The 12,749-nt window shown below is 42.5% G+C and overlaps 1 protein-coding gene across 3 annotated transcripts; it reads right to left on the reverse strand.

Moving 5' to 3' along the window:
• Positions 1-694: 694 nt before the first annotated feature.
• Positions 695-10,350, reverse strand: LOC118356173 (spermatogenesis-associated protein 31D1-like). 3 transcript variants are annotated; one of them, XM_035723452.1, is made up of 5 exons: positions 10,111-10,350; positions 5,974-6,019; positions 5,346-5,406; positions 5,033-5,099; positions 695-4,168 (listed from the first exon to the last, which is right to left on the reverse strand). In XM_035723452.1, exons 1-5 carry the CDS (start codon positions 10,249-10,251, stop codon positions 779-781), a joined length of 3,705 nt encoding a protein of 1,234 aa, XP_035579345.1. In that variant the 5' UTR covers positions 10,252-10,350; the 3' UTR covers positions 695-778. The 3 variants fall into 3 exon arrangements, with proteins under 3 accessions (XP_035579345.1, XP_035579344.1, XP_035579346.1); XM_035723451.1 differs by having other exon boundaries at positions 695-4,324; XM_035723453.1 differs by lacking the exon at positions 10,111-10,350 and having other exon boundaries at positions 695-4,324; positions 4,405-5,099; positions 5,974-5,994.
• Between the last annotated feature and the right edge of the window lie 2,399 nt (positions 10,351-12,749).

A 12,749-nucleotide genomic window follows, 5' to 3' on the forward strand; every position in this document is an offset into this window, starting at 1 on the left:
TGAATTTCTGACCCACAAAAACTGTGAGATAATAAGTATGTATTTTTTAAGCCACTACATTTTGTAGTGTCCATTACACAGCAATAGATAATTAGTGCAGTCCTAAATTACTGTAACCTTGGCGTAAAATGTTGCATGTTTGGGAAGGCAGGCACCATAGAGGAGGACAACGTCCCTGGCAACATCCCTGGAGGTACTGTCTTCCTGCTCAAAGACTATCCCGTATACTCTTATGCTGAAATGGTATCATTGGGTTCTAATAAGCCCTGAGTAGCCTCCAGGAGGTGAGGCCTAGGTGACATAGTAACTCATCCCACCCAACAGATAGTTTGGGCGCAGATGAAGAGAGAGTTTGAACCAAGTTCTGCTCTTTAAGGGTTTTTCTCACTTTGTAAAGGCCTGAAGGTTTTCAGAGTAAGCTTTTTGTACTTTTTATGAAAAAAAAAAGTAAATGTTTTAATACAGGACATCTGAGCAGGGTCAAATAAAGGACCCCAGGATGAAACTGAGAAGGCCACTGTCCAGCTTCTTACAAGGGACTGGTGCACTTATAGAAGCCAGAGAGGAAACCAGTAAGAGCTGAACACACTTCTTCCTTTCCCTAAGCACAAGCCCCAGCCCCAGTCCCAGTGCAGCACACAGAGAACAGCACTCTCTATTAGAAGAAACATTTATTGAGGAGGATTGATATTCTTAGTTGTGCTGAAGGTTGTCCTCATCAGAGGATATATTGTCATGACAACTGTGAGGCTTTCTTAACAAGGATGGAATGATTTCTTCAGGGAAATTTTTCTCTGTGGAAGTGCTGGAGAAGCATTTTCTGCTTGAGTAGAAGAGTCAAATCACTAAACACAGTACTTTCATCAGGGTCACCCCTGGTGGCCGAAAGGACCTGGCATACTTGATGCACACAGGTGGGGCTTGGATGAGACACAGGCTCCCCGGAAGGCAGAGAAGAAGGGGGTTGACTCTGGCTTAATAGCTGGCCCTTGAAGGTCACAACTTTTCGGGGATCTCTGACCCTGTGTCTGTTCTGTCTGACACTGCTAAGACGGTTCTGGTCAGCACAGACGGCTTCATGGCTGCAGGACTTGATACTTGCCCGTTTCTTTTGTTGTGGCTCAGAGAGAGCCCAATAGTTGGAGGAATATCTCTGGGCAGGCCCTACCTGGGCCTGTAGTTCCTCCTGCTGCTGGCTTACTGCTGAGGCCTCAGATCCGTACCTACATGCCAGCTTCTCTTCTAGGACCTTCCCAGTGGTAGTCATGAGCTTGTGAGCTTCAGGGGGCCCATCGCTCACAAAACTAGTCACACTTTCAACTGGGTCTTGGTGCTGCACTAAGGTTGACATGAACTTGCCTTCTTGCTGGGGACATTCCTGCTGCCCTGTGATTTTTTTCTTGGACTTGATCCACTGAAGGAAGTGCCTCATCTTTTTTCTGAAGTAACTTTCAGGAGGAAACTGTTCATTCTGTGACAGAGATGGGGAAGCACTCTCTAATTTTCTGTCCTCAACACGGTAGCTCTCCTTTCTGCCTGCAGATGTCCCTACTCCTGAGTCCTCACTTCTACATTTTCTTGCTTTGGAATCATCCTGAGGTCTCACTTTCCTTTCACTTTTTCTTTGTGGGAAATTCTTAGTCTGACACTTACGGAAGGCCACCTTAGAGTCCCAGGACTCCTGCTGCTGCCCCATGCTAATTCTGCTATCCTCCAATTGGACATGCAGCACCTGGGATGCTTCCAAGACCCCGCTGCAGACACTCTGGGACGGAGTCAGTGAAGCCTTGGAAGTCAAGCTATCTGAAGTAAGGGGCATGTCAGTGGGACATCTTTGAGCCTGGTTATGTTCCTCACTCTCCAACTTAAACTTTAACTCACGCAGAAGCTGTCTTTTCAGCTCTGATAGCTTAGAATCTTGGGGAACCAGTATTTTTGGTGACGGATGTTCAGTGGTCAGGGCAGTTTCTACCTTACTCCTACTGACACTTCTCATTTTGGAGCTTCCCAACTCACTGGTTGTCAAGGTGTCACAAGATTGGGATTGAAGAGTACGGAGCTCCTCGGTGTCGAATATATCCGTGGACAGGTTGGACATGGCAAATTCTTCTAAATTCTTCTCCACCATCACTTTGCCCTGTACCATTTCTACTCTGTTGCTGGAACCCACATTCTCATGCCTTGGCTCATGTCCAGCCGCAGCTTGCCTTGTGGGCACCTCTGGGCCACATGTGTTTTCTGGTACAGTCTCACTGGGTCTGACCTGAGCTCCGATGCTGTGTGTAAGGGGCTGAAAAGTCTGGCTGCCACACTCAGGTATCTGGATGCACTGGGCAGGACTCTGGTCAGTGTGAGAGTGTGATGCCTTCAGGACCCCCCATCCTGCATTGCCCACAGATAACATAGTAGGGAGAGGATGATCCAGGGTGGGGACTGAATTTGCTGTTCTCACCCTGTTTCCCAAAAAAGTTTTGGAGCTTCCCTCAAGGGGTTTAAAAAACTCAGCTTTGGAATCCACCCCAGAAATATGCATGGCTGAGGAGGGAAAGTCAACTTGGGGAAGAGGCCATGTTTTGGCTTCTCTCAACATATAGAATTTTATGGATTCAAGAACCCTGAGGGGTAGACCCCACCTCTGACTCATGCGAAATCTTATAATATGTGCCTCTAGTACCTGTCGTGTATTGGGATCAAGAAAAGAAAGTCCTAGAGTGGTGACCTGGCAGTAAACCCTACCCACCAGAGTCTTTTTTGAATTTGTGTTTTCTGAGGTAGTCTGGGAACTCCCAGAGAAAGGCAATGTATTGTCATCAGCCAGCCATGAATAACACACACCTATAGGAATCCTACCCGCTGTGATCTGCCAAAACTTCTTGCTCATATGTAATCTAAGAGCGCTTTTGATTTGATTCTGGTCTGTCTCCTTCCTTGAGACATTTAATAATTCATTCCCTGAGTGATTCCTTGAATGACACACACAGTTACTTGTTGTCTCCAAGGCAGCCCTGCGACCCTTCACTAGGTAGCATTCTGAGACCCTTTGTGGGCTCTTCTCTAGGATATACCCAAGATTCCTCCTCATATCCTTCCTTAGCTGGGACTTTCTTGGGACCCTCTCACGGAATCTTCCTGAGAGATTCAGTTCAGTCTTTGCTAGATCCTTGCTACTATGGCCCTGAAGCTCATAGAATTGTGAGTGAACATGTCTGCTTTTTCGCTGAGAGATTCCTGTTAATTTACACTGAGGCTCCATCAGTGCTAGGGACTCTAGGTTTCTACAGTCATGGAGGCAGGAGCATGGGATTACCTCCCTTGGACTATGTAACTCCCATGTGTCCTGGGGTTCACAGGTGATATGAAAATGGCCAGGAAGGATGGAGACTGGTACGTGGGCATGGGATGACCGGCTAACCAATGGAAGGTTGGGAGCTCGAGGACAAATGGTTTCTTGAGATTTCTGGAACACAGGGACTAAACCCCACAAGCTTTCCTGTTGCTTCTGCAACAGATGGCATTCCAGGTGTTGATGTTCAGTCAAGGTATGAGAGTCTGACTCATTCTTGGATCTATGGAAAGACACTCCACAGTCCCTAACCTGGGATGAAGAAGATGGTATGATTGGGAGGCGGGATTGAAAATGGGCCTGGGTGTTCACCTGAGTGAAAGGTAGGGGCTGGGATTGGAACAGGGTTTGAGGCAAGGGTTGGAGATGTACACTGGGGAGAGGAAGGTGATGGGAACGAGAAAGTGGTGCAGATACTAGATTGTGCATTTTGACTGCAGAGGTATTATGAATTCCATTGAATAAGACAAAGTGAGACCCTAGTGGGGAAGTACTACTAGAAAACAGGAGAGTGGCTACTAAGGACTCACTGTGCAAAGAAGGAAGACCCCAGAAGAATTGGCTATATTTCTGAGGCAAGTTCTCCCCCAAAGACTTGACGTGGAGGAGCTGCTGATAAATGTGCAGCTGCTCTGGTTTGCCTTCAATATTCCAGCCAGTTTGGGGGGCTGTGGTGACCTGTACATCAAATGGCTGCAGCAAATTCCCTTCAGATGTCCATTGGTATTCTGACCACATTTGTTTGGAAAATGGCCCCTCCTCTTTTACTTTCTTCTTTAAAATCTGGAAAGCCATTCTATTCTTCATTTCTCTCTCCAAGAGTGCCTGGAAGTGAAGGCCAGGGAAAGAAATTGCACTGACCTCCTTGTGCTTAGTAGCAGAGTCTCTCCAGAGATAGGTTTCTGGTAGATGGAGGTAAACTTGCTCTTGCTGAAAATTGGAGTGTGCTGATGTGGGAAGGTACACGTTCTTGGCCTGAGCCTGACAACAGGAGAATTCTGAAACTGACAGGCTTGAGCAGTCACTACCTCTAATTGTTGGGACATAAGTGGACAACCTACCAGGGCTATCTGGAGATGACTTCACAGGATCAGGCTTCATTGAGATGGACATTGATTTAGATTGAGTCACAGTTAAAGTGCAGTCTGGCGGTGGTAAAACAGACAAGGTTGGTGGTGTATGATGACAAGCAAACGAATCAGTGGGATTCCTTGCCTGGGACAGATTTGGTAAGAGGGTGATATCTTGTGAAATGGTGGGGTCAAGAGCAGAGATGGTATTCAGAGGTAAAGTGGCCTCTAGTTGGACGACAGGATCCCCTTTCTGAATGTCATGTAGTAGGAGAGGGGGAAAGGCGAGGGGCTGGGGTATGGAATGGGTCACTGGGAATTCAGAATCCAAGGTATTTGGCTCTAGTGGCAGGGACTGCCCGGGGGGTGAGGGTAAGAAAAAGTCAGCTAAAGAGGTCACTGGGTTAGGTGAGAAGATAGTGGGGTGGGGTGGGGAAGGCTCAGGCAAAGGCACTGGTAATAGGTCTCCTGAACGGACTGCTGAGAAGTCAGGGAATGAAGTGAAGGATGAGTCAGTCACAGGAGCTGTGGAAACCAAGGGGATCACGGAGGGAGTAGCATCTTCCAGGGCCTCTGAGAACAGCAGCCGATTGACCTCAGCCGTTGTGCTATTACACACCTCACAGAAGGGATCTGGACATAAGAGTTGACGAAAGTGGATGGTATCATGATGCTGACCTAGGGGGCTGAGGAGACAGGAGGTACAAAGCTGCAGCCCGGACCAGAACAAATATATGTGACCCTGGCAGATCTGGCAAAGATAGCCCCCCCCCCCGCCCCCACCAACATCCCCAAGACTTTCACATTCTAACTCTGATTGAATTTCCATCCCATGTCAATCCCGGGTTTCCCTGAGGCCCTTAGAAATTCATAGACTCTGCTTTAAAGGGGGGGGGGGGGGGGGTCCAAGATAGAAGGTAATGTTTAGTCACCTTTGCAGAAGAGAAAGCACCTTTCTTGCCTCCTTTACTTCACTCTGGCAAGTTCTCCCACCTGGGAAACCAGGAGAATGATGAAGATAGAAGCAAGAGATCTTATAAGAGACTGAGTAGAGTGTCCTTTCAGTGATACCCTTGGTAGATTGGACTGGGACAACACCAAGAATTAGGATATAAGATCACATGATCAATGAAAGTAAGACTTATATTTTTTTCATTCACAATGGGCTTTTGTATGTATTATTTATCCTATGTGATACTGAAAACCACCCTATGAAGAACACAGGGCAATGGATACCTCAAAGAGGAAGCTGAGTATCCATGACGTCGTAGGTCTTTCACAAAGTCAGGAGACAGAAGTTCTGATTTTGACGTCTCACACAGCCACCTATTGGGCAACACCCATTGCCCAGATCCATCACTGCCTCACGTAGAGCAGGGAATCTGAGAAGGGTTTTGTGCTCTGATTGCCTTTCCATAAGCCTCTCCTCTGAGGCCTCTGTTTTCTAAGAGGGACTGTATCTAGTAGCTGACCTCCTCAGAGATCATGGACCTGAGCCATCATGAAAAGGACAGGAAGGGTCACCCTTGGAGAGCTCAGGTGGAATAGGCAGAACCTTACCTTTCAGATTCCCACCTTTCCTCCTCCTCGTGGCTCTGCCCTGACGCTAGAACAAAAATAAAAGAATGAGGGGTTGGGACGTATCTCTCACTCTTCTCTTAGAATGGAAACGTTCCTTATCCAAGAATAGCAGGACTTTATTTTAATTAATAGAACTTTGTGTTCCTTGCTTTTATCAATTTTTAAAGGTGATAAGATGTTTTCAATACTTACTTCTTTGAAAAACTCAAAAGAGGATTTTGTCTGGTAGATCCACACTTGATATTCTCAGTCAGAAGTCCTTTATTCAATGAGGACATAGAAACTGAAGCCCGACAGTCACATCTGTGCTCCCTCAGGTAGGACCCTGTATGCTAGGACATACCTTAAATGCCTGGCTCTTCTCAGAGGCTTAGCACTGTTCTCCTGAGCAGCCCAACACAAAGGAAGGCTTGTCCGAGTGATGCTTGACATGGGACTGACCCATGATCAAGTGCTGGAAAACTTTGTTCTCTTACACAGATCCCATACTCTCGAAATGACCCAATCCAGGACTATGGAATCCCTGTGTTTGGGATTTTACCCAAGACAAGCCACCATACCCACATAGACCGTGAGTTTCAAGTAGAAACCTTAGTCTTTCCTTAACCCTTACCCCTGCCAGATCTCTCTTCCTAGAGCAGTGAATGTCTATTCTTTCTTTAGACTCCTCATTTTAGGTGTTTCTCTGACCCTAGCAAACTCATTTGGAAATGTGGGGAGAGGAACAGGAAAATAAAAAATCATTCTCTGAAGGGCAACTTCTGGTTCCAGATCTAACATTTAAAAAGCCTGGGAGTCATCACTTCAGTCTGTGAAAGAAGCAAAAAGCTGAACAGATTAAAAATCAATGACTTTTCTTGGAACCATAGTGAAAACCCACTACCCCAAATCTTCAGAGGGTGTCAATGCAGAAAACCATAGTTTAGATTAGTTTACCTAGAACAGAAGCCACCGGAGGCTCTGCACTGCTCTCCTGGTAGGAACACTTAAATAGACACTTTGACAAATTGCTGGAGGATGCATATGGGCTAGCATGAGAGTGAGAAACTGCTGGAGTCACAATCTAATGGGGGACCCCCACTTATTTATGGTTTTTCTTACCAGGAACCCCACCTGATTCTCACAGTAAAGAGCTACAAAAAAAAACAAACAAAAAAAAACAAAATTGCTCATATTTCTGGCAGGGGAGTGTAGGGTTGGAGAGAAAGGTAACCATTCGAAAATATTCCCAGAGTGTTCTCCATAACAGAAGCCTACTCAGCAGGGGAAAACCCTACCAGAGCCTTATGACACATGGGAGAAGGCAAATTACCCAACTACAGCAGCCTCCTTAAGTCCTCCTGTCTCATCCATGGAGTGGAACGGAACAAAACAAAAAAACCTTCGAAACTCTTGTGAACATCACAGTCCAGGGACATAAGCCCATTAAAAGACTGTATTTAATCATATCCTCTCCCCTGACACCTTACCAAAGTATTGACTGGGCTCTGGTGTAGTAACAGGATCATAGCTATAAAGAACTGCAAGGTATGTGTTCTATTTAGGGAGATTTAGGGAAACCTAAAGACACTAGGGGAGACAAAAACAAGGACACTAGAGGAAACTGAAGCCTCTGACATGTATAGCTACAGTAAATATTAAACACAGCCCAACACCTAAGCAGATTAACGTAAGACATCACATTAAAGGTCTGTTTACTTCAGTTCCAATTACCCAATACATCATGTTTGGCTTTCAAAGAAAAATTGCAAGGCATGCTAAAAGGCAAGAAAAAGCAATCTGAAGAGACAAACCAAGCATCAGGTGTACGTTCAGATATGACAGATTTCAGAATTCTCATACATGGTATCAAAAATAACCATGATTATTATGTTAAGGGCTCTAATGGAAAAGGTAGGCAACATACAAAAATAGATGAGGAATGTAAGCAGAGAGAGGGAAATTCTAAGAAAAAAATCAAAAGAAAATATTAGAAACCAAAAGCACTATGAGAAATGAAGAATGCCTTTGATTGACTCATCCGTAGGTTGCGTATGGTCTAGGAAAGAATAAGTGAGTTTTCATAAAACTCAGTAGAAACTTTCCAAACTGAAATAGAAAGAGAAAAAGAATTTTTTTAATGCTAAAATCTAGAATATCCAAGAACTATGTTCCAAAATGTGTAACATATAGGTAATCGGGATACCAGAAGGAGAAGAAAGAACAGAAAAAAATGTTTTAAGTAATAATGGCCAAGGATGTTCCAAAATTAATGACAGATTAACCATACATTGTGGAAGTTCATACATGGACATATCATATTCAAACTGTAGGAAAACAAAAGGAAAAATTTTGAAAGAATCCAGAGGAAAATAAAAACCCTACCTCTAGAGGAAAAAAACATAAGAATTATCACCTATTCTCATAAACCATGCAAGTAAGAGATTGGAGTGAAATGTTTAGTATTGAAAGAAAAAAACCACCAATCCAAAATGTTATACCTCGTGAAATTATCCTACCAAAGTGAAAGAGAAATAAAAACAGGGAACTCATCAGCAATAGACCTGCCCTGGAATAAGTGGTAAAAGAAGTATTTTGGGGAGAAGGAACATAACTCAGATCTACACAAAGAAGAGAAGGAATGAATGAAGATAAAATAAAACTTTCATTCATCTTATTCTCAATTGACCTAATAATAATAATAATAACGTGTTGGGTGATTTTAGTATATGGATAAGTGAAATGAATGGCATCAATGTTACTAGGGACTGGAGGAATTGGACACTCCTGCACTATGAATTGGTATAGCGTTACATGAAAGTGGACTTAGATTAGGTGTAAATGTATATTACAAACTCTAGGACAACCACTAAAATAGTTTTAAACAAGGAATAATTGGTATGCTAACAAAAGTGAGAAAATGGAATTATATATAATGCTTGTTTAAAACCAGAAAAAGCAGAAAAAGAGGGGAAGGATAGGTATAATGAATAGTAAATAGTACGGACCGGTAGAGATATTAATCCAAGTATATTTAAAAACCACTAAATGGAAGTGGTCTAAATTCACCAATTAAAAGAGAAGACTGTCAGAGTAGATAAAAACAAGACCCAATTATATGTTGTCTATAAAATACCCACTTTAAATATAAAGATACAGATAGATTAAAAGCAAAGGGACAGAGAAAAATGTACCATGCTAACACTAACCGAAAGAAAAGAGGAGTAACTGTATTATTTTGGACAAAGCCGACTTCACAACAAGGAAAATTGTCAGGGGTAAAGAGGAGCATTACATAACAACAGAGAGGTCAATTCTGCAAGAAGACACAACACGCCTTAACATGTACACATGTAACAACATAGTGTCAAAGTATGTGAGGCAAAAACTGATAGAATTGCAAGAAAATGGATGAATCCACTGTTATTGTTGGAGATTTCAACAGCCCTCTATCAGAAATGGGCAGATTCAGCAGGTAGAAAACCAGAAAAGATGTAGTTGACCCAAACAACACCATCAATCAACTTGATCTAATTGACATTTATAGAAAACCTCATCGAACCGCAGAATACACATTCTTCTCTAGCTCACATGGAACATTCACTAAGATGGACCACATTCGGGACCACAAAACACACCTTAACGAATATAAAATAGAAATCACACAAAGTATGTTTTCAGACCATAGTAGAATTAAACAAGAAATCAACTACCGGAAGATAGCTGGAAACCCCAAAATGTTTAGATTAGATTAAATAACGCACTACTAATACACAGGTCAAGGAAGAAGACTCAAGAGAAAAAAAATATTTTAAACCAAATGAAAATTAAAATACAACTTAAGGGGTGTCTAGGTGGCTCAATCAGTTAAGCACCTGGCTCTTGGTCTCAGCTCAGGTCTTGATCTCAGGGTCATGAGTTCAAGCCCTGTATTGGGCTCCACACTGAGCCTAGAGCCTACTTAAAATAAAAATAAAATAAAATAAAATAAAATAAAATAAAATAAAATAAAATAAAATAAAATAAAATACAACGTAAAATTTGTAAGATTCAGTAAAAGCATCATTTGGAAGTTGTTAGCCTTGAATTCATCTATTTGAAAAGAAAGATTTAATATCTCTGAGGGACTTTACTTACCTGACTGACGTCTCTCTGTTTCAAAAATACTGGTGAACAAGGTTTCCTCTTTAGGTAGCACAGCACCAGAAGAAGAAGCCCCACCCCACAGAGGAAGGCAAGGATGGGAAAACCTAGCAAGTTTAATTGGAGTTCAGCCATGGTGCAGTAAGGCTTCTCAGACAAAGATGATTCACATCATTTGAAATGTACTGCTGCCTCAGGCAGCTGGGCATTGAGAATACACGTTCTAGACTAGAGTTCCAGGCCCACATCACAGAGCTTTAGTACAGACACCAAAGGTTCTTGAGGGTGGGGGAGGGGACAATACAGGCGAAAGAAACTCAATGCAACCCTTCCCCCACTCACCAGCGCAGCAGATGTGTCCATCATTCTATGGCCCTTTAGATGCCTCCAACCTACCTTCCTCCTCCACCTATTCACCATATCATATCTTTACCTTAGTGAAATTTCCTCGTTCCACCTGTTACGCTGATAATACCTGAGACCCTTTTTACTACGTGGTGATCTCACTTTGGACCTCACATCATCTCTGAAAGTTTGCTATACCCAGGGATTTACATGGCCAAGGTCTACTCTCCCTTCAGCTGCAGCTCTCCCTCATGCATTTTTACCTGGATGAAATTAGAAATAGACTCAGCGCCAGCCCCCCCATATCTCCTCAAAAGTACTCAAGTTCACTAAAGAACAGGAGAAAGCAGAATAATCTGTACCAAGGAACAGAAAGGATGACAAAGAGGGAGACAAGGGCATGACACACCCATGGACCTGTGGCACACAATTTAAAAATTTTAGTAATTCTTTTATTTCCCCAAATCCCTCTTAGGCTATTCACGCCCTACAGGTTCTCTTCCACACATATAGTGTCCACCCTGCTGCTCCCTCTTTCTTCTCTCTGTCAAATCCCCCTTCTTCCCCCCAACATTTTTGAAGATTCCTTTATTTTACAGAGCAAATGTGCTGGATCACAGCCCACAGGACCAAACTCATCTTGATTTAGGAAGTGGGCTCCTCTAGCATCATGTCTAATGAGCACAATTGTAAGTATATTTAGCAATACCATTTGGCATTTTTTGAATGACACCTATGCTTACTTTTTCCATGAAAAGTATTTTTCCCACATACCTTCAAACTTTTCACCAAAATACCTATTGTCATCGCTACCAGTTTTAAAAATAATGTCATTTTTGTTGATGGTTTATATGTATTTATTTCATCTCCACATGCCACCTAGTCATTTAATTGTTGGAACCCTTACAGCTTCATTATTTAGATTATAAACTGTTGAAATTAAGCCCTGTATCATTTCCTTACTTGACTTGCCTATATTCCCTCTCTGATGAATCAGTCTTGGCCCTAGACACCCAATCCTTTCCCTCCCATATGAGGAGAGTTTACCAATAATGACAGCTCCTTTCTTTACCTCTCTTCTCCTGCATCCACAGCTTCAGCATTGTCTCTACCCAAAAGGAAGGTACACTTCAAACCCACCCCACTTCACATACCCTCCCTTGACTGAAGGAGGGATGTCTGTTAAGAAAAATCCCTCCACATATCTTTGCATCTCTGGAATTGTTTTTAAATAGGAAGTGTGATCTTGACAGTCCCTAAGGCCCCTAGGACGCACAATTATAAAAACATCCTTTAAAGTCCGAGCAAGATAAGCTCCACCCAAAAAAATTTCCAAGTGAGAAGGGGTTATAAATATGGTACATCAAATTTATTTTTCAAAAATGGCCTTGTTCTAAAAGAGGTTGGGAAACTGATCCAGATTAAAGGAAACTAAAGATACACAACTAGATGTAGTATGTGATCCTAGACTAAATCCTGTAAAGGAGGTTTATACACACACACACACACAAACGACATTACTTGATAAATTGATAAAAATGGAATGTGAATGGGAGATTAGTTAAAAGTTTCATGTCAATGTGAAATTTACTGAAGGAGATAACTGTGCTGTAAGAGAATATTCTTTTTCTTAAGAAATACACAATGAAAAATATTCAGGGAGAAAGTGCATGATTCATGAAATGTATTCTCAAATATTCAAGAATGTATACATAATTTTTGTATGTGTGTATGTGTGTTCCTATGTAAAGAGAAGGGGAAGGAGGAAAGGAGAGAGAGATTATAAACAGGTCAAAATCTTACTAGGTAAATCTGGATAAATGGTATGGTTTTACCATGTATGCAACTTTTCCACAAGTTTATTTTCCAATACATACATTTCAGAAATGAATTTAACCCAACCTTTGAAATTTCTGGCATTGATTCCAGCTGCCGCTACCTCCACCATACTCAGACCCCAGATGTGTGCCATGCCAACTTTAAAACAGTTGTCTCAGGTTCTGTCCCACGCGAGAAACCTGGCATCCTCTCTGCACATTTGAAGCATGCTAACATTTCAACAAGGTTTTACAAAATACTGGCAAAGAGCACCCCCACTCAAAAAAAAAAAAAAGATTTTAGAAATTATGTGCAATATAAAACAAACAGAAAAGAACAAAAATTCAACTTGTTAATTAACACGGAACCCCTAATTTCTTTTTCTCTAGTGCCACCAGGTTGCTCGTCTCCTGGGTTTTGCAGTGTGAATGGATTTGCCAGCATTTTGTTTGCTCTGCTAGTCAGTTTCC

Source organism: Zalophus californianus, chromosome 13 (genome assembly GCF_009762305.2).
Source record: "Zalophus californianus isolate mZalCal1 chromosome 13, mZalCal1.pri.v2, whole genome shotgun sequence".
Lineage (NCBI taxonomy): Eukaryota > Metazoa > Chordata > Mammalia > Carnivora > Otariidae > Zalophus > Zalophus californianus.